The sequence below is a fragment of the Oreochromis niloticus genome, linkage group LG10 (genome assembly GCF_001858045.2).
Source record: "Oreochromis niloticus isolate F11D_XX linkage group LG10, O_niloticus_UMD_NMBU, whole genome shotgun sequence".
Lineage (NCBI taxonomy): Eukaryota > Metazoa > Chordata > Actinopteri > Cichliformes > Cichlidae > Oreochromis > Oreochromis niloticus.
In genome coordinates, this window is record NC_031975.2 from 24,095,094 (window position 1) to 24,117,882 (window position 22,789).

A 22,789-nucleotide genomic window follows, 5' to 3' on the forward strand; every position below is an offset into this window, starting at 1 on the left:
CTTTCTTCTTGACTGCAGCTTGATGAGAGCCGGTGGCAGATTACACTGCTCAGGTTGACTGAGGATGGGCAACACATCTGCACAGAACCACCTCTGTTTCACTGTTTCATTAATTACAAATGCTGCTGTTTCTAGTGCATATTGTTACTTTTGTACTATTGTTAGTTTTGTTATAATTATTAAGAGTGAAGCCAAAATATTGCAGTAAATCGCCGCTGCCATGTTTCCCTGGCGACGTAATTTGTAACTGGAGGCCACAGACTGGTTTACAGGAGGTGGAGAGAGGTACTGATGTCCCATCTCCTGGCCGACACAAATATGATGGACGTAGCTTCCAGGTCTGAAAAGCGAAGCCAACGTGGAAATGCTTTAAATCTGCAGCGTTTTTAAAGGCCAGCAGGGGGCCATACCTGTAGTTGGAAATGAATTTCGGGTCCTGATTAGTTTTACAGTCAGATGGCGACAGTTAAAATACTTGTTGCTGTAGCTACATCCATCTTTACCCTGTCTATGAGCTAGCCATGAGGTAGTAGATCATTATATACCAGCTCATGCATCGTCAGTAATCCTCCAGATATTTCTGGTATTGAGCTTTCCAGCTTTGTTTGTGTCCAAAATTACAGCAGTGCTGCACATTGTTGTTTTAGACCTCCTTACTGTGCATGTCATTCTGTCTGTAAACAAACACAACAGTTTAAAACATTTTGAATGAATTCTGGTCAAACCTTGTAGGGGTGTAGAGTGTGGCCGTGTTAAAATCCCACTAAAATTTGCCTGAAATCCACCAAAGTCTTGAAGATCAGCTTAATGATTTATTGGTCATAAAATGGACAAAAAGCTTTATAACTTAGAAACTATGATACTTGTGGTGTATATTTTCAACATATAGAAAGTACCATATATGATTTAAAATATATCAGATTTGACCTTTGACCTTCCTTTATACTGAGTAGATTGATCTAAGGATCAAAGTCATGCTAATGCTATATAGAGCCATTTAAAAACTTCTCCACCAGCTGACGCAGAGGTCATCCAAATGTCTGCGGTGAATGACTATAGGTAATTAATGAATCCAGACCACCCTCTAAACCAATTACTGTGCAGGCAGCAGAGAAACTTTCTGCTTCCACAAGGACAAATACAGACAGCGCTGTTTAGATTTTACCTATTTAGCTACTTATTGGCTATTAATGTTTAGTTTTTTTGACCTTTTAACTTTTTGTCTCTTTTTTAATGTTAGTATTATTATTATTTCTTAAGGTTATTTTTCACACTTTGGCAGCTGTATTCAAGGAATTTCCCAACTTTTGGAGTAACTTACAAAATCTTATCTTATCTGTTAGAGTCACAAAGAGAGTAGGAAAGGTTGGATGGATAGCCTCACCACAGGTTTCATTTTAAAACAGGAGGCTGCTGCACCTTGATTGTTTCCTGACTTGGTTTCTTTTAATTTGAACCAAAAAGTTTCCATCATTTTAGTCAATACATGATCATTGCAACCATGAAAGCTCCTCTAAAACCAATTCAAGCATCGATATTTCCTCAGTTCTGTCTACTCTAACTACAGAATGGAAAACTGTGGAAAGACTTCGTATCACCTGCAGTAGTATCCTGGAGGTGTGCATGCTCTCACCACACATTCTATTTTATATTTAAATGCCTGGTTACATGAAGGAAATTGCATATATCCAGCCTCATTCTATCCATCCTCTGCTTTGCAGCTACAGCACCAAATGTCCCTTAATTCACGGCTGAATGTAGTCCATAACAAAAGAACAATTTAATCTGTTTGTTAACGTCTGCTAAAAACTAAAGTGCCGGGCTGTTTTAGGGAATCATGCAGCAGTTTGATAAAAACGAAACTATGACATCTCTGACCCGTTTTTAAAGATTTACGGGGGCAAGATGGCTTTTTAATAGGATTTGTCGATAATGCAGAAATGCACAAGCTTTATCCTTTAAAGAGAAACAAAAACAGTAATTACTGTTAAGTGTTTATTACCAAGTGATTATACAGTGCTTAACTTGTACATGCATGTTGGGTTGTTATATTTTGGCAGCTTTATTTATATAGGTAAATTAAACAAAAGGGGTGATTTATTTATTTTTATGGGGTTTTTTTGGCTTAATAATGCATATTAAGACTACGACATGGTGTTTTTTTAATGCATGAAATATTAAAATAACAAATCCTGAATGGAAAAATATAAAACGCCAAGCTTTACCCTTGATTTAGCAGAAAAAGATGTAATGAAAGCGAATTATTTGATATTGGAGCATTCAGAAGCGGCATCAGTGGATTCCTGCTACTCGCCATCAAATGCCAGAAGGCCCCAGTAACTGACTAAAGCACCACATGGTGTGTGTGGACTGAGGAGACAAATTAATTCATCAAAGTCATTTGAAAGCCATCTTAAGGGAGAAGCAGTACTAAAATGCCACGATTTAAGGCTTCCTGGCACACTTTGTGTTATGTAATCCTATCAGGTCCTCTTGAGAATACTGTGTTCACATAACAGTAGTTGTTAGGGACGGGCTAATTCAACATTTCTTTTGGAAATGTAAGGCTGGGAATAGCCTGAGGATTTTCTCTCTGTTGCTAGAAAAGGCTCTGCCGTCTTCCAGGTTTAATATGAGGGATGCCTGCTACAAGGGACCGGCGGCCAAACCAGAACATATCGATGGAGCCCAGCGAGTTCCCGTGGATTTCCACTCTCACCTCCACTTGGCACAGAAAAGGTTCAATATTTAGAATAATGAAGTGGGAGCTTGTTCTGTGGGCTTGGCAGCAGGACGACTGACACCACCGACTGTCAGTCACTTGCTTCCGTGTTGCTATGGAAACAACCTTGTTGCTCCGCTGTGGGGCTAAGAAAAAGCTTGTAGAAAGCATTGGTAGAAAAAAAAAGAAAGAGAAAAAACATGGCTGCATGCATGAGTCATCTGCTAACACATCCACCCAGAGCTCTCCAGTTTTATCACTGCGAGCAGCCTGTCAGAGCTCCCTGCACGACTGTAGCTAAACACAGCCGCAGCAGAGACCACACGAGAGAACAAAAGCAACCACAGACTGAGTTAAGGACCACGGGGGGAAGGCAGTAATCACCTTTGACTCGAGCATACCGCCATACCAGCTGCAAATCTTTACCGAGAGTCAGCGTTGCAATTTCTAACCACAGTCCAGCAACAGCAAGATGAAAGGGTTAGAGGGGAAATCCAATCAGCAACAGCCAAAGTCATTTTTAAAGGAAATACAACAAATAGCCTCCAGTATATTTGCCTTTATTACAAGGATTTTTTTCCTCTTTTTTTGGTTTTGTATCATCATGAATAGAGTAAATTTTGAATAGTCCGTATAGACTTATCAATCACAAACTACACAAAGCTAGCCCCAACATAAGCCTTGCTTTATCATCTGTTTTGCTCTAAATGAATTTAAGTACTACTTATTAGTAATCTCTAACACAACTCTTTCACAGCATGTCTTTTGTCCCGTCTCCCTTCCCTCACCCCAACCAATCACAGCAGATGGCTGCCCCTACCTGAGCGTGGTTGTCCCTGGTTTCTTCCTGTTAAAAGGGATTTTTTTTCCCCTACTGTCACCATGTGCTTGGTCATAGGGGGTTGTTTGATTGTTGGTAGTGATTTAGCCTGTAAACCCATTGGGAAAGTGCTCACTGTGGTCATAAAACAAGTCAGATGTATCACTGTTTTCCCATAGAGTTTTATACAGTCTGACTTTTTTAGGAGTCGCCCCCTACTGGCCATTAGAAAGATTTGAAGATTAGGATTCTTGCACAGGTTCCTCGTGTAGACCTATAGGCCTGTAGCCATCTTTTATATACAGTCTAATATTTTACTGACACTTACTGGGAGACAAATCCTTTTCTGTGTGAAACATTTACAGTCAGTTATGGTGATATTAAACCGTCCACACAGATCTACCGCCCCATGCCCTGCATACATTAGGACATTAACAAACTGGATGCTGATTATCTAAGGCCTTAGTGACACAATCTCCGGTTTCTAGGGGAAACCTCCGGTTGCTAGGGAGAAATGTGTATTCCACCAGCAGCTGGAGGAATAAAAGAAGGTGGTTTTCTGGTAGAGAACTGTACACAACTGAGTTCATCTAGTGACTGCCAGCAAACACTCTGCAACTGGTTGGGGAATGCACATTTTTCCAAATGGTCTCTAGGCCGGAGTGAGTGGAGGCAATGTGCAGTTTGTGTGTGGTATTAGTTAACCCCACAAAAAGTGTTTCAACACAGCAACACTGAATCAGTAAAACTAGAAAAATATGACTCATAAAGAAACTTTAGCACTTTTGAGAGCTTCAGAATGCTTTCAGTACATTTATTAGGTTCATTCTGTTTGCTGGGCAGTCTCAGGCTGTTTAGCCAGTGGCTAAAACTACTGCTTCCAAATATTATTTCTTTTACCCTCGGCTTCCCAAACCTGCAGCTTTATTTACTTGGACAAATAAAATCAGTCCAGGATGTCCTTGCTCTTCTCTAAAGTAACCAAGTATCCACTGAAAATCACACACATATTAAAGCTGTAATAAAACTGCACTTCTTCTTCCTCAAGAAACCATTTTGTCCTTTACAAAGTCTCGAGGTCACCAGTAAAGAGGCGAGCTCAGTAGCACAAACACCAGACAAGGCACTCTAATCCAAAGCAGCAGCCTTTTTTCTCAGTATTACTTTGCTCCAATCGTGTTGGATTATTTAATCTATGTATTTGTTCCTTTCACTTTTCAGAGATTCACACTGAAAAAACATAAGATAACATAAGAATAATGAGAAGGAAGAATATGTAAACTAGGGCAGAGCAGCGCCTGCAGATTGATTTTAAAGAAGCATTTTTTAGCCCGGCTGAACCGGCGCAGGTCGAGTAACGTGTAGTCAGTCGTGCCGCTGCAGTGTGATGGTGTGAACTGAGATTAAGCCCTGCTTTAATCCTCCTCCGCTCCACATGACCTCACTGTGATGCATGAGCCACAGGGAACTGTCATTGGTGCGTCACGTCTTCTCCTGTGTGACCTGCAGCCAATCAGAGCTCCTCAGCTCAGCATCCACCCCCAACAGGCAGCTGAGAGTGAGGGAGGAGAGAGGGGAGTAGAGGGGAGAGAGAGAGGGGAAAATATGGGTTTCTATGAATGGAAACATGGAGGAGAGGATGCTGGTGATGGAGAAGCCCAAATAGGGACAGTCCCATACTGTCTAATTTCCTGGTGTCCACCCTCTTCTCTGTCTGTCTTTATTTTAATTATGCATCTAGTAATTTTTAGGTAAACAGTGGAAAGCGATCAAGAAGAGTGACTAAAGTAAAAGCACATCTCTCTGCTTTACTGCATTAACAGTGTTTTCAGCCAGATTCAGACTCCTTGAGTAATAATCAACCATCCATCAATTAGCTTGTCCTGCTTTATCCTGCAGACAGTTGCCCACCCTCAGCTGACACTGAACAAGAGGTGTCATTCATCCCGGACAGACAACCATGCACATCCACACCTACGGCTAATTTGGACTCACCACACTGTGTGAGAAAACCCACACAGTGTGCAGTCCCTTTGAATATTAATTACTTCAAAGAGCGTGGAAGAATAAATCACAAACAGAAAGGAAAACAATCCTAACCTTGTTTTTTTTCTTTATGCCCATTAAAATCTCCTTAATAACTTTAAAGAGATAATTTTTTGTTTAAACCAGTAATGGAGTATGCTGTATGTTTACGCAGCTTTGAAAGCAAAAAGCAGAACAGAGGAGCTGTTATAACACAGACCTGGGCACAGTTTGTGGAAATACTGGATCTGTTTGCTGGTTTTGCCCTGGAGGGAGACAAAATACATATTCTTATCACTAAATGCCTGTGTGATCATGAAAATACCTTGGAAGTGATTCAGTACCAGATAAGAGCCCCCCCTCCCCACCTCATGTTTTCAACAAACACATTATTATGTCTCTAATGGGAGCTGAGTGTGTAAAAGAAAGGGGGGAAGGCGGTTCTGTTTTATGTTCGGTGGAGAGCAGCCAAGAGAAAGCAACATGGGGGTCAACAGAGTCAAAGAATAGCAGCTAAAATAGCATTTATTCATAGCAAAAGGATAAAATGATATTAACAAAATTCAACATTGCCGTGCAAAGCACAAAAGACTAATAAAATTCTACAGAGTAAAAAGTGATAAAAGCACAAGACTGAGTTAGTGGCTAATCAGGTGAGGGCTCAGGTAGGGTGTAAAACTAAATTAAATAAGCCATGCAATAAAATCACTGCAAATTAAAAGCATGCAACATAAAACAGAGAGCAAAATTAACTGCTAAAACCTACACACTAAACAAACCACAGCAAGTATAAAAACAATAAAAATATTTGTACTGGATTCATTGTATCCATTCCTCTAACAGTAAACCCACACTGCTAAAAGTCGCTGAAAAGATAGCTTTGGAATACGCCACAAACCACATTGAGATTTGGTTGAAAGGGTGGATCTTTTTCCCCTTTTCAGGCAAATTTAGTGGAAAAGGACAAATCTGCAAAGATGGCTTTTAACCTTCCAGGTTTCAAAGTTAATGAGACGTCACTGACTTAGTTGAACGTGCTATGATCATCGTTTCATGGTTGTACCTCTGTGGTCCAAAAAAAAGATGACGATCTTAGGCTAAATTGGGACAAAATCCGATGTCAGTGACTATTTCTGGGCTAAATAAATGCAGTGACAGGCAGATTTAACCCAGAAAACGTTCGGTGCTTGGTGGGACATTTACTAAAGTGAAACAACCCACCGCTACTGCAGAAAGTTAGACGTGATGGTGATATTTTGGGAGCACTTTAGAAACATTTCTAACTCCAAGACCTCCTTTTCAAGGATATCTTCTGACCTGATGTTGGCAGCAGGCTTAGATGACTAAATTCACATTTGCAGACAGACAGTGTTGTTCTTTCCTGTGATCTGCACTTTAAGAATGAGAACTAGATATTTCGCCAATACAGCGGCTACACTTTCAAGGAGAAGTTTACCCATGAGGTTACAGTGGATGCTGCTTTATGGGAGCAGGCGTCTACTACTCATTCCTCATGTTTCTAGACCTTGACCCAGTTTGAGAGCAGCATCAAGGACCTAATCTAAGACAGGTTTCTACAGGAGGACATGAAATATAAAAGTTTTTTCTTTGTCAGGCAGATAAAGAAATATGATGCTGAATGAAAACCAAAACGATTTAAAACGCAGTAAAGAGTTTCAAGCTACTTTGCCTTTTTATTCCTCCTCAGTGTTGTGAGTCGTAGACAGAAGCATGAGGTTTTTGGGTTATCTGTCCATTCCTCCACTCTGAACTCATGGACACGATATTTCCAGGATTTCTCAAGAAAATTTCTTCAAACTTTCCAAAATATTCACCTTGATTTGATGAACTGATTTGGTTTGTGGAAGTCAAAAGTTAAAGGCTTGTTAGCTTTCTGATGGTTCGTCTGTGCACCTGCGTTTCGCCCTATGTCACCTTGCATATGCTCCAGCCTTCTACCGCCTACCTCTTTTGACATTTGACCTCAAAAAATGAAAGGAACACCTTTTTTTACAGCATCTGGTCAGTTAAACTTCACCATGTGCTTGGTCATAGTTTATCTGTCCACTTAAACGGTTGTGAATCCATTTCAGCTGCTTTGGTGCAACCCAAAGTGACAATGTTTTCTTAGGTGGTCGCCACACACTGTTGCTCTCTTTGCTTTGTGCCGGTTCCCTTGTCACTGTTAGTAGCATGAGATGATGCCTGTAGGCCATTCAGGTTGGACAGGTTGCCCAGCTTCTCCAGGGTGGTGCGAGAGGGTTTGCAATGTCTCCCAGCACAGTCTCAAGTGAGGGGAGGAGATATCAAGAGACATGAGGAGAGCTGGACAGCTAGAAGAGATATTTTGTGCAAGGAGTAACAGGTGAAGCGCTGACAGAGCTCTGCCAAATGACCTCCAGTGGATACTCCTGTGCATGTTTCTGACCAAACTGTCAGGGTCAGACTTCATCAGGGTAGCATGAGCATCCTTTAGTGGAGCTGGCCTGGCGTTCACTGCAGAACTGGTAGGTTGCACTGGTGGCCACCCCATCTTTTCACAGAGGACAGCAGAGTGACACTGAGCACATGTGACAGATATAAATGAGTTTTGTTTTTTTAAGTGTATATACCAGGTGTTTATGCTTTAATCCATCAAAGAGTTGTTGTTTTTCCTCCTTCCAGTCTCTCAAATATTGAAGTGAGATATAGTGATCGGAAAGGCCATAGCATGTGTTTCCATTTGAGTCACCCTGATGATAAATTATCAGGGAAATACAACCTGTAATTTTTACACAAATTACAGATTGAATGAACCTGTTAAACTATAAACTAAATAGCTGCTGCAAGATATCACCGATTCTGGACTATCATGTTAGTACAGTAAAACATGAATAAAGTTTCTCTATTGTTGAAAAGTTCCTGAGGTTCATGAGAGTTGAAGTCTGTCGTGAAGCTACAGGAATACGTCATACTCTATCTGGATATATTCAGCTCAGTGTCAGGATGGGAATGAGTAATTGCCTTTTCAACATATTTAACTATTTCTGTAAAGATGATCGTCAGTGAAGTTATTTGTAGTTTTTGTGGTTGCCATGGCATGGCTCTTTCTCCAACACTGTAAAGTATTGAGAGAGCAGGAAGAAAGGAGAGGCAACAGCAGGTTGTAACTGCAAATATAAAAAGCTAATTAGAGCTTCTTGTTGGCAACATGAAGTGTAAATTAAGACTTTATGTGCAGGTAGCCTCAAAAAGACCACTTAAAGATTTGCGTGCACTTTCTGTAGAAGCACACGTGTTTTCATCGAATCTATAAATAAACTGCTTCAACGTGATGGATGACAAATAATAATCAAGGGAATATCTCATCATAAAAAGTGGCTGCAGAGTAAATGCAAAAAACTGCAGTTGCTCCTGTGGCCAATTGAGGCGTGTCAGTCTCCAAAACTACGTCTGCAGCTTCATACAAAAAAAGTTGATATTTTGCCCCTTTATAACCACAAACTCACCCACCGGGATTTTATTACGTTTTAAATTAGCTAACAAATAAATGGCTTACTGTGTGATAAATTGCACTAAATGCCTTTGCAACAAGACAAATTCTACTCTTTTATTAAGGCGTTGTTTCACACCAATCCCACTCAGCAGGTTTAAGTATCTACACCCCATACCCGCACAGTCAGTGAATGCATCAGCTGATACCTTAACATTTTTATTCATTTATAGCCAATATTAAAAAAACACCACAGCGATGGCCAGAATACTAAAACATGGCTCCATGAACCACTGGGAGACGTGCTTTTTTTGAACTATGAGTCATGCAAAGCTACTCTAGAAGCTCTCATTTGAGTCCATGCATTAAAATACTTTAAATAAACAAGTTACGGCTACTTAAAATCACATGTGTTTAGGACCCACCCATCCACCCTGACTTCCTCTGGTTGTGAATTTGCATTGTCATAATTAATCCCGCAAGAAAGCTTTGTTACTTTAAAGGACACCATGTTGCTATGGGTACGAGTAAAACGGCTCATGCTGTTGATCTGCTTGGGAGGTCAGTCTTGCGATGAGACCACGCTTTGTTAGAGTCGTCCAATGGTATTTGCTAGTAAAAACACACATCTTTTCAGTCGTACGTGGAAATTAACTCACTTAGCTGTCTCTGTTAGCAAGAGTACAGCTGAATTAATTAAAAATGTTGAGGTTGGCTGCCGCTGGCTTTGAGTTTTCATTGATTAAACCCATGCTATTTGACATACGAGCCACAGAGGCCCCTTTCACACTGACTGTATTTAATTTTAGAATATGTCCCTGTGTTGTACTCAGCCAACCCCAGCTCATTTATTAGGGGGAAATTAAATGCAGTGCACTGAGTACTGTATTGTAAGTGTCCAACAGAGATTACCTGGGAGTACTCAGTTGCCCTAGTGCTACATTTTAAATTAATATGGAACATTATGCAGTATATCTGTTGAAGTTAAAATATTATGGATATATTGTGCTCCAAAGAAACAGAGTTCAAAATGACACATTGCACAAGCAGGATGTGGTCGAAATCAGCCTTTGGGAGTGATTATATATGTAAGGCTGATATAGTTAAAGCTAAGAGGCTACACAGCAGACATTTTATAAACAAAAACATATTTTCAGCTTAAATAAATCAAAGGTTATTAAAAAGAAACATAGTCTTTGTGATTTTTCTCTGGTGAAAGGTCAAAATGCCTTTTCGGACACCATCATTTTTTAGATGTAGGAACAACCCAGCTGTAAAATGCCGATCGAGGTCTAGACTAAAATCTACTGACATCTGGTACAGATGATGTTGTTGTTTTTCTGCAACTGCTTTTGGAGATCCCAGTGATGCTGAAATATTTTTGTTTTGAACAAAATATCTTACCATAAGTAATTTCAGATTTACATCTAAACACTAAAACAGATACAAAACCTATTGTGTTTAGCTCTAATTAGAAAATGAGTCAATTTTCTACGTGCTGAACTAAATAGTAAACACTGTCCAGCCAAAGCAAGTTAGCATTGTGGTAGCGATGTGCAACATATTTTTTAACCCACTAGTGTGGGGTTTGTCTCGAATCTAAAAACAAAACTTTGAGTTAAGTGTTCTCCACATCAAGACATTTTTTAAATTATCTGTCTGAAAGGCCCATGGATTAACTGGTGGACAGTCCCCTTATTTTGAAGGTTCAAGTCATTGTTAACCAACCAGCCCTGGACTTTTTGTTTTTGTTTCACTTCTGTCAGACAAAGCCATTCACTTCAGATGGCTCCCAAAGAGACTTTGGTCCTGGGGTTGGTCAGCTCCAGTGCTGACCTGTTATGCTCTTGAGTTCACTGCAAGTTGGATGGCCACTCCATCCAGAAATTTGCTGAGATAACTAATCATATTTATGTGTCCGAGCAATTTATTAATCGTATTATTTAATCTTTAATTTAATAAAGGGTTAGTTTATCTCCATTTCCATTCACCCACACGTATGCACAGCAACCCAAAAAAAATGATTCAACTCTTTGGGAAACAGTGTCGGTAGTGATTTTTAGACCTACTTTGATTCAATATTTTCACTCTTGAGTGATCTGTGTCACTTTTTAGTTGCAGCAGAGTTTGGTTGAGGTACCAAAACTACTCGGTCAACTTTAGCAAAAGATAAGGTTTCAGGTTAATATAATCCAGTGTCCTCAATCATAGGTATAGAGACCAGTCAGCAACTCACTCGCAACCTCTGGTTGCTAGGGAGAAATGTGTACTCCCCAACCAGTTGGTGAGTGGTTTGCTGCACCGAAACTTCCTTGTGATTGTTTTGGTCATGGAAGACACTAACTTATTGCTTTTTGAAACATGTTTGGTTGCATTGGTAAGGCACAACTTTTACGTTGACGAGAAAGTCTCACTACAGCTGATCGAGTACTATCTTTTTGCAGACAAGGCACTGACATCCATTCAAACTGCAGGCGACCATGCCGACCTGCTAGCAACCAAAGCAATCGCAAGGAGGTTTTCAGTGCAACACCTTATACTTATTTGTGATAGATTTGCTCCAGCAACCCGTCTGTCCTGGGATACACATTTTCCAGTAGAGACTGGAGGTTACCGACTGGTCTCTAGGCACAGAAAGCATTGAAGGGAAACTTCTCAAAAGTACCACTTTGCTGATTACAGCCTTACATAGTTGGTAGTTCTGGGTGTGCCGTGTATATTCTGCTGATGTAAGCATAGGGTGTTAGAATATGTTTAGCATATAGCATGGCAAATTTTTTGGACACATATATACTTCAGTTTGTAAGTTTCTCTTTCAGCACAGTAACCTCTGAACACTCGCTGCCTCCCATCTGTTGTCCCACTTAATGAATCACCCCCAGAGAAGCGCACAGCCTCAGGTGCTGTTTCCTGGTTTGAACCTTTGTTCGATCATGCCCTGCTTTCTTTAAAACCAACATTACTGCTTCATTAACAAATCATGTAACCAAAATCAGAGCTCCTCAACACACCTGCCAGAAGTTTTAGATTGTGTGAATGCTTGAAGGATTTTCAGGTGTGACTGGCAGATGACCAGATCAGATTATCGTATCAGTCCAGTTCAAGAGAGTCATTTTTCACTGCTTGTGGCTCCTTAATTAAAAAGCCATTGAGCTAACATCACTTCAGTTCAGATTTATTTTCAAGTTAATTTGAGTGCTATGGAGACCATCCAGACATTGGGTTACTATGGTTACCTGCATCTGGATGTGGCCTAGTTATCGTGGTGACTCATGTACAGCAAGCTTTCAGTCCTTCAAACGACCCTCCTCTGCTTCCTCCCACTCCTTCTCCTCCTCCTTCCCTCCCCCCCCAGCTCTCATTAACCTTAAGAAAAAGGCACACCTTCTCCAGCGTGCGCAGATGTGGCCAGATGTTGTGATATTCTGCTGCACTAAGCAGAACTTTGCGTTATAATATTTTAAAATCCTTCAAGGCAAATACGCACGTGGGCTTTCCACAGATGACATGCATGATATCAGAATTCAGGGAGTGCCCAAATTTAATCATGCTGCAGCCACACACACACACACACACACACACACACACACACACACACACACACACACACACAAACCAAGATGAGGTGATTTCCCATTTATGATTTGCTTTTTGTAGTTTGTAGCTCTAAAAACATGTAATTTAAATTCCATGGCTTTGTTTAACTGCGATTATTTAAAAATGGCCTTTGTATTTTATATTTGATTTATATTTTATACCTATATTTTAAATATTGATGTTAATTTCAAACAGAATTACAAAGTGTAAAGTTAAAGGTGTTTTGTTTATTGTGAAATATCTCGTACGGCTCATCAGCAGTGTCCATTAGGGGGCGGTAATCCACACTTTTAGAATCACTGATGTAATAAATTCTGTTTAGGTTTCTCGTGTGATGTCATATTTCTCAAGACTGGTCCACCATATTGGACGTGATACAACACTCTGGTTTCTAGAGAAAAAAAAAATGTAATCCCTGACCCGTTGGCAAGTGTTTGCTGTGAAATTGGTGATTGGCCCTGTGTTTGTTAAATGGGCCCCGACTGATTTTATGTGTTTGAGCTCTTATTCACTGACCCTACAGCATCATGTGCCTCAAAGATAATCCATGACTGAAAAACTTGAATAGTGGAGGTGAGGCCTAGCACATAGCTAGCAGTTACAGCACATATGTCAATCAAGAAAGCCATATCCAAGATTAAGCCTCACCAGTGTGCAAATGGATGTGTGGATGAAAATGGATGAAAAATAAATCGCCTCCCTTACAGTTAATATAAAGGAGGAAACTGTGCATAGAGACCCAACCCTTTTTTGTACCAGGCTGCAAACGCATTCTTTAACATGGGAGTATATCGGGACTGACTCGTTTTTGGAGCCAGCCTCAAGTGGTGACTAGAAGAACTGCAATTTTTTAGCATCTATGCACTAGATCATCTTTCAGCCTGCCGGAGTGGGGGTTTGCCCTGTTACATGACTTTTAATTCATGGCATGAATTACATTTTTAATAATTTTACTGCTTAAATATATGTATGTAAAAACGTGATTGCCCTGAAGCAGACAAATTACCACAGATGTATATTTCTGAGATCTGTGTGCTGTCATTTCTTATTGCTTATAATCAGATATGCAGTATCTGTGCTGATGCCCACACCTGTGACGAGCCAAAACCAGCCAATAATACCTGCCAAAACTTGTTTGTGTTGAGGCTCCAAGAAAGCATCAGTAATGCTGTTTGTTCCGGCATGTTAGTATTGTGGATCCTTGAATATATTTCCCAATAAACCTAGATCATGCTGTCAGTCGATGATGTGAGATGACTTTTCTTTCTGACCCATTCTTAACTGTGTCGTCTCTCCTCACCACAGTAACTGCCCATGCTCCCTGGCTGCCGCCTTGGCCAGAGCCACAGCAGACAGCCTCCTGCAGACTGACCTCTCCATTCACCACCTCAATAAGACTGTAGAAGATGGAGCTGACCCATTACCACGTGAGTCCCCGGGGAGCCCACGAGACCTCTCTCGCACAAATTAGGTCTCTCTCTCACTTCATCCCACACACATGCACACAGGCATATAACCACCAGGGCTTTGTCCCAGTTCTCCCCCACAAAGCTGCACAGAGAGGTGTTTGACCGCTAGAGGGCACAAAGTAGACTCCGAAGCACACCCAAAGCTGTCAGCCAGGGTGTACTAAATCCAACAATGGCCAGCATATTTACATCAAAATGGTTTCAACCTACATGAAAGCTGTATCCTGGAGAAAATAGAGCATGCAAAGATATACAAATTACCTTCAACAGTCAACATCTGCTCAAACTGCAATTAGGCTGTCAGTTTGTCAGCTGTCATGTTTTGCAGAGGACGAGATATGTGTTAGTCCGCCATCAAAAATAGTCCCAAAGAAGTGCTGTTTAACATGTACATTGCCAGCTGTTTTCAAAGGCAACTGTCCTTTTGGTTTTTTTTATTTTTAAAATAAGCTGAAATGATGTATTAATGTCTTGTTTTTTAACTTAATGACTCCTTTCGGAACTAAAGTAAAGGAACCCGTTCAGTATTGACAGTATAAAGTGTTGCTATGTTTGCCATTTTCATGTTAATCTATAAACTCTTGATTTGTCAAAAATCAATGAGGAAAACACAGTTTAATTACATTGTCTTAACAGCACAGATACCTTTACTTTTACAGGGTGTCCTTAAACTGTAGCTTGTTCTCTTAATCCTGGTGGTGTGGTTGTTGGTGGAGTATTTCAGAAACTGCTGATCTACTACACAGCCATCTCTAGGATTTACAGAGAATACTCAGAAAAAAGGAAATATCCACTGAGCATCAGTTCTGGAAGGGAATATTAACTTAAATAACCACTTGTTACAACCGATATGCAGAAGAGCAACTCTGAATGTTGAAACAGATGGACTACATTAATATCAGTAGTTAGTCAGCTAAGAACAGGAAACTGAGGCTACAGTTCACCAGGCTCACTAAAATTGCTGTCTTGTCTTGAGTCTTGGTTTCTGCTATATTTGGATTGTAGGGTCATAAACAACATGAAAGCATGGATCCATCCTGCTTTGTATCAATATTTCAGGCAGGCGGTGGTGTAATTGTGTGGGGGATATTTTCTTGGCACACTTTGGGCTTCTTACTACCAACTGGGCATCATTTAAACACCACAGCCTGCCTACTGTTGATGAGCATGTCCATCCCTTTATGACCACAGTCCACCCATCGTCTGATGACTGCTTCCAGCAGGAAAACACATCATGTAAAAAAGCTTAAATCATCTCAAACTCGTTTCTGAGTTCACTGTACTCAAATGGACTGGTGGTTCAACGGGGCAAACAAATCTGCATCAACTGTGTGATGCTATCACGTCCATATGAGCAAAATTGAAATGTTTCCAGCATCATGTTGACTCTGTGGCATAAAGAAATGTACAAGCAGTGCGTACCTAATAAACTGGCCATTGAGTGTATGTTCTAATGTAAGTTATTGTTGTTTTTAATCATTTGTGCAAAAAGGAGATGAAAAAACCCACAAACCTTTCAAACATAATTACTTATATTTAGACAAAATTATACTCTGCTACTCTGAGCCACTGTATGTGTGTATAAGTTATATATAGCTATAAAATATAGCTTTTTCCATTTTCCATTGTGGAAATTGTCTCTATGATTACACAAACAGGCATCTCAGTTTAATATTTAAATATTAAACTGAGATGCCTAGTTATGGAATTGTTAGCACCAAATTCCAATAAAATCAAATCTGATAATGTTAAAAAGTAAAAAACATAGAGGTATTAACTGACAGCCATTATCCATGCCACAACAATGGACCTATTTCTGCAAAATACTAAAAGCTGTAGGAGAAGTAAATTCAAAGGTTCATGGTAGGAAACATACATACATAAGAATATCGCAACGGCACGTGCAAATATCCCTTAATTAAAAATGATTTATTCTTTGAAAACATGTTTTTAACCATATTTGATTTGTCATGCAGCCAATCATTTGCTAACAGCCACAAAAATCTAGTATTGCTAACATATGTCAGGGATGTTGTTTTTTCTTACAGTGAGTAAGAAATTATAACTGTACGTATCAAATTCTAATTCTAATTCAAAAAACACTTTATTCTCAACAGAGCAATTAAAAAGGAGCAGAGAACGTCAGATGAGACATAGAATCTCAAACAAAGATAAACATAAAAAAATTAAATAAATAAATAGAAAAAGTACAAAAATATAAATGCAATCCGATTACCAAAAACACTCATTATTTACTAAAACCATAAAAGCATAAAGACTGGGTTTGTTTCCATTACATTACACCAGTTTCTCTTTAGTTCTCCTGCTTAAGCGTGTGAAGAGCATACGGTGAATCCAGCATCAGGAGCTGTGGAAAGGTTGTAAATGTTCTGCTCTTGCTGGAGTTGTAGTGAGGCTCAGAGTGCACCACCACCACCACCACCATCTCTCTGCTTGTGCTTCTTGTGTTGTGTAACAGCCGATCACATCCTGTTTGATGCCGCTTCATTGCACGCCACAATTCTCTTTTTTTTTCTCCAACTATTTGCAAGGTGTTATGAATAGACCTTTACAACATCTCCATTTGGAGCAAGACAGACGGGAGGAGAGCGTGAAACATTCGGCTAACAAAGTGCAGTTTATTACCAGGACATTGGGTTTGATGTGCACATACTTTTAAAAAGGAGGATGAGTGGGGGGAATGGGATGCAGCACCAGCTGGCTCTCCATCTCGCTGATGCCATATTTTTCAAGCAGAGTGACAGCGAGAAGAGAGAGAAAAATCAGGATAGACTATAATACCTGCAGCTAGCATTAGTAGGTCACGCTCACATACTCGCACAGACTTGGTTATTACAGCGAGCGCTGATTCCGCTTACAGGCTCGCCTCTGTTCCACTAACTTGTGTACCTGAGTGAAATCTGCCAGTGACTTTGCCTTTCTGACAAAGTAAAACAGGCCCCTGGAGTGCCTCTGTTCACAAGGGTGTAATTTCCTCCAGGGGATGAGGAGTTTTCAAATGTCATTGTTGGATTTTTTTTTTTGACACAGCAGAAAAATTTAGACAAGAACCTTTTAGTTTAATTCACCCTGTAAAATCTCTCTGAGAGGAAGATGTGCAGGGACTACCCAGGGATAAAGGAGTACTTTAATTTCACCCATGTTTCTTTAACTGTTGTGGGGGTAAGAAGAAAAGAAATTGTCCTAAAAAACGTCTTGTTTGGAATAAAAAGGCAATACAAGCAATGCAAACTAATGCGTCTGCTCTGCTACTGTTCTCTCACAAAACAGCTTTTGGTAAATGTTACTGACAATTTGTCTTCTGCTATCAGGAAAAATATCAAACCTTGTCCAGAAAACTGCAGTAAGGATAAAAAAGGCCACGGTGCAACCAAAACATTGGGACTGTCAGCGTCAGCCAAAGTGTTTGCAGAGTCGATATAAGGACTTGGATTAAATCTTGTTTCTTATAGATATTGTATTATTGAACCTGTGCAATAACATGAGCCCCTGCATTTTTTTCTTTTTGCTGAACTTTAAGTCTCATCAAGTATCAGATCTAAAAAAAAGAAGAAATCCTTCACCCCCATTAAACATGAAGCAATAAAAAGGTGTGATGCTCTTGATGTAAACTGAATGTAGACCAACCAAGTAAATTTCATTTGAAAACATTAAAATGTTAAAAAGTAACATTTTACATTGTAGATATGTAACAAAATTACATCGAAAATTTACATGTAATTAAATTACTGCAGATTTAGGGCAGAATTTGTTTTTGTTAGATTTTTAGACTTTGGAACAAAATTCAGTAAATTCAGATTTTACATTCGCTTTAGGTTTTGCACAAACTGCAGATTATTACTACAGTCGGATGATGATTATGAATCACCATCTGCTGATGTTGAAATGATCGGATGTCTGTGATGTTTCTTCTGAGGGTTCAAAACCTGACTCATTAACTTTCTTTTCTCGTCTCCATCTGGCCAGTATGAGAAAAACCTGTCAGAGGAAAATATAGGCAAAGTGGAACAAAGAAGTAGCAAGATAACAATGTTAGCACAGATTTATTTTCAGCTATTAAATTCCCCCCTATCAAATATTGAGAACTGAACTTAATTACTGACATTTTGTTGAAGACCGAGTCAGTAAATTAAAATAAATTGATATGGTGACAGACACAGACGTCACACCCCTGCAATGGTGTATCCTGATCAGTTACCAGAAAATGCATTTATGCTCATTTATGTAATCACTTAATGCACTGCTCAAATAAATTGAGGGAGCACTTGATCATCATAGTATAACACACAAACGTCTGGGATATTAATCTGTCCAGTCGGGAAGGAGAAACCACTGCGAGTCCATTTTAGCTTTGATGCAAATGAAATTGACGGCAGGTGCACTGAAAGGCAACAACAACACAAGCTCCAGAAAGGGAGTGTTTTTGCAGGTGGTGGCCACAGATCATTGCTCTCTCCTTCTCCTCCGTGGCTCTTTTTTTTTCTACAGTTTTGCTTTTCGCTAGTGTCCTGATCACTGCTGTTACCACGAGATGGTATCTGTTGCACAGGGAGTTCTGCTTCTCCACGATCAAAAGAAGGTTTCCTGTGTGAAGAGCGTGGAGGAGATATAAGGAGATGGGCTGTAGGAGAGCAAGACAAGGGCTCACAAGGGCTGGGATCTCCTCCTTTATGTGTGGAAGAACAGGAGGAAAACTGCCAAAGTCCTGTAAATCATGACCTTGGCCAGGATATTCACGTGCATGAGGTCCCAACGTCCTAGAGTGGGGCCTGTGCTCATAGATGAGAAAAATGCACTTCTACTGGCTTTCACCAGGAAACAGAGCTGGCAGGTCTACACTGAGCTCATTAGACAGATGCTGTCTAAAATCCTGGAGAAGCTGGTCTACCTGGGCAACCAGACTGTGCTGCAGGTCCTGTCCCCTGTTGCTAGCAGTGACAAAGACACCAGCAAAAAGCAAAACTATAAAAATCAGTCAGGAAGGAGAAGGAGAGAGCGAATCCCTGAAGCACCATCTGCACAACCATCCCCTGTTTAGAGCTTGTCTTGTTGTTTCTTCTCAAATGCACCTGTACTCACTTTGATTTCCACCAAAGTAGCTGACATGGATTCAGAATGGTTTCTTCTTCCTAACTGGACAGATTGATAACCCTGAAGTTGTGTTATATTGTGACGATAAATGCTCCCTTCATTATTTTTTGAACAGCAAAAACACCAGGTGTTTTCTAATTTCTCAAACATGAATCTTTGCAGTTTATATGTAAATGTGAACTGAATGTCTGGAGTTTTAGATGATTAGACATCTAAAAATGTTGCCTTGGACTCTGGGAAACTACACTGAAGATTTTCTGTGTTTTCCTGACATTTCATTGAGGAACAGCTAATTGACATAAAAAATAAATGTACTTTGTACCTCAAACAGTTCTTGCAAGCCTACATTAAACCTTTCCTTAAATGAAATAAATAACTATCATATAAATTGAAATGGTCACAAAAATGATCACTGATTTACAGATGTTCCATTTCAGGGTAACCGAAATATTGTTTTACTTTCGCTATGGTAAGAAAATTGGATTAAACTGTAAGAGTGATTCATGCACATTTTTTTATCTTTCCAGTACTCTGCATCACTATTAGAAGCTATTGTTACTGCAGACTGAGCGATCGCCTCTCAGACAGCTTTCAGAAGCACCTAGAGACGCACTGTTTGATGTTCAAAAGATACATCTCTGTAGAGTACACTTTCAAAAGTGCAATGTGCTCATCGTGTGTGTGTGTTTGCGTGTGTCAGAGATGGAGTCTGTGAAGCTGGCCCGGCTGGTGTTTAATAGACTGTTTGAGACGTGCTGCCTCTGGCTGAAGGAGCTCCCCTTCCGCCGCCGTCCACAACCATATTATGAGACGTCCATCCACGCCATCAAGAACATGAGGCGCAAGATGGAGGACAAGCACGTCATCATCCCTGACTTCAACACACTCTTCAATATTCAGGTAGGGGTTAGTGTCAAAAACTCACAAAAACTCATGTATTAAATATGTTACGCTAGGCCAGAGGTCAGCAATCTGCAGCTCATGAGCCATGGGTTAGAATTACGGTCAATCATAACCTGATTAATACACTATCCTGGATCAACACAATAACGATTGTCCGGGATCAACATTGGAACTGACCAATCACATTGTTGTGATGTCATAGCTTTGCGACTTGCAAAAAAACTTGCTGATGTCTACTCAGGGAAAGGTTAGGTTAGGTTTAGGATTAAGGGGCTATAGGTTAGGGTTACGGTTTTGTGTGTGGTGTGACGGTCTTTCCACATCGCAAAACAATGACATCACTACAATGTTGAACCTGGACCAACGTTACTTTTGTTTATCCAGAAACAACACTAACATTACAATATTAGATCAAACATTAACACATATACTATGTATATTATTTTTATCCTATCTGTCCACCGTCAGCCCCCGCCGTCACCTCTGTGTGCGGCTCTTTTTTTCCTTTTCTTTGGTAAGAGGAGCTCTTTTGATGTTGATGGTTGCCATTGTCTGTTTTAATATCAGACCACCTTTCTCTAACATTAGGCCTCAGGACTTTCAGATACAACATCTAAACTAAAGGTAGCTGAAATTAAAGGGGGCTTTAATGCTCATTTCTGGCCCCTTGTTTCTATTTTTGTACTCTGTTAGCAACAACAAGCATTTCAAGCTAGGTTTTTTTTATGATTGGTTGCCCTTCCCAACAAAAAGAAAATTTGAAGAGCATGTGGGTGGGGCTTCTTTCCTTGTAGCTAGAGTTCCGTGCCTGAAATGACCATATAAAGATAATCTGATTTAACTGACATCTGTCTTTCAAATAACAACTAATCTCTTTTTTTTTTCTTAGCACTGGTCCTTAAAAAAACAAAAAACTGACACGTTTTGGCATATAAGCCTCCATCAGGGAGTTGGAACAATTTTATGGAAACAATGGCTCCATTTATAGTGGCTTTCTATCAATAGGAATGCTCAAACTTGGACAAGGTGTAGGAGTCTAAAATGATGTCAAAATGTAAAGATATCAGAAAATGTTCTTTTTCTGAGCCTATATGTTTATATCCGTCCAAAACAAAAGAAATGTGAAGGATCCACCTACTCAAACTGTCTGAAATGGAACATTTAAAGCAGCACATGTACATATGCTAATCCCACTATTAGAAAGCTGTGAACATCCACCATTGTTAAAAGAGTATATATATATATATATATATATATATATATATATATATATATGAAGGTGGATGTAAATTAACTTTAGACAAATATCTGCAGTTTACCTTGACTACTAGTAAAGCTCTTCTTGTCTGTAATATTGATTACTCTGATGATCAAGTACTAGATAGTACTGGTTTCTTAATTCAAGCATACCACGACTAAAATGCAACATCCTCTCTTTAAGCTAACCAAGTTAGCAAACAGCAGTTGTTCAACATTAGGATGAAGTCAACAACTACCCCAAAGTAAAATTAATAGGTAAATTAAAATAAATAATAAAATAAATACATTAATAAAATTCCTCCTGTCTGGAAAATATTTGCAAGATAATGCAGTTCACAGTTTGGACTTTAGCAGCCTTCCATATGTCCTAAGCATACCATATTTATTATTTTTATTCTGAATTAGATTGTAACAAACAATTTTATTTTTATTTAATTATTTATTGATGAAATAGGGCTCGAAAACTTACATTAGGACCATAAACTCCATAGTAAAATGTTTTCTGAAATCAGAGGAAATCTGAAATCAGAGGAGTCGCCCCCTGCTGGCAATAAGAAAGAATGCAGTCGATTTGGCACAAATCATATTAAACACCCAGTCTCTCCCTCTCTCTTTGTTTGGTTGCCTCTAAACTCCTCCTACATGATCAGACGTTGAGCAGCCAGGTACATCTTAGGCCCCTGAAGGATCTTATTTCATCATCTTGGTGCCAAGCAACTACCCACCAACATGCTAAAAGAACGCATATGTGGCATTTAAATACCTATAATTCCTTATATTATATATATTACCTTAGCAAATATTGCATATAGTAATTTGTAATTGTAATATCCAAATTGTGATTTGCAGTCTCAATATTACGTTACATCATTTGACTGATTAGCTTATGAAGTCATTTGAGTTTACTGTATTTAGGGACTATATCAAAAGTATAATGCCAAATAGATAACTGTGTAAATTTGTTTTTGTGATATGGGAGTTTCACGCCATGCAGTCCAGCCTACAAAATCACGTTTTTTCCCGTCTGCCAGGATCAGGAAGAGCAGGCTTTCTTTGCTGTGTTTGACGGTCACGGAGGTGTGGATGCTGCCATTTATGCAGCCAATCACCTTCACGTGAACTTAGTCCGGCAGGAATCCTTCAGCCAGGACCCCAGCGAGGCGCTCTGCAGAGCCTTCAAAGTCACCGACGAACGCTTCGTGAAGAAGGCCTCGCGAGAGGTAACCACATAATCCAAGGACGAAACCATTTAGTAGTATTTACTGCACAGTATTCCTAAACTATGAAGTACTGTTAAGTTTACTAATGATGAATACCACTATTTATTTATTATATTTATGCTATGAGTATAATTCCAACAACTAGTCCAATTTTAATAAGAATGAGACAGAGGTATCTTTCTAAATAGC

The 22,789-nt window shown here is 39.6% G+C and overlaps 1 protein-coding gene across 2 annotated transcripts in view; it reads left to right on the forward strand.

Annotated features, from left to right (window-relative positions):
* The window catches only part of ppm1e (protein phosphatase, Mg2+/Mn2+ dependent, 1E), a 62,125-nt gene that overhangs the window by 28,194 nt on the left and 11,142 nt on the right, over window positions 1-22,789 (forward strand). For both annotated transcript variants that reach the window (XM_019363677.2, XM_005456158.3), the window contains exons 3-5: window positions 13,942-14,063; window positions 19,918-20,117; window positions 22,412-22,600. In XM_019363677.2, coding sequence (XP_019219222.1) covers window positions 13,942-14,063; window positions 19,918-20,117; window positions 22,412-22,600 — 511 coding nt within the window. The remainder of the gene's footprint in view (window positions 1-13,941; window positions 14,064-19,917; window positions 20,118-22,411; window positions 22,601-22,789) is intronic.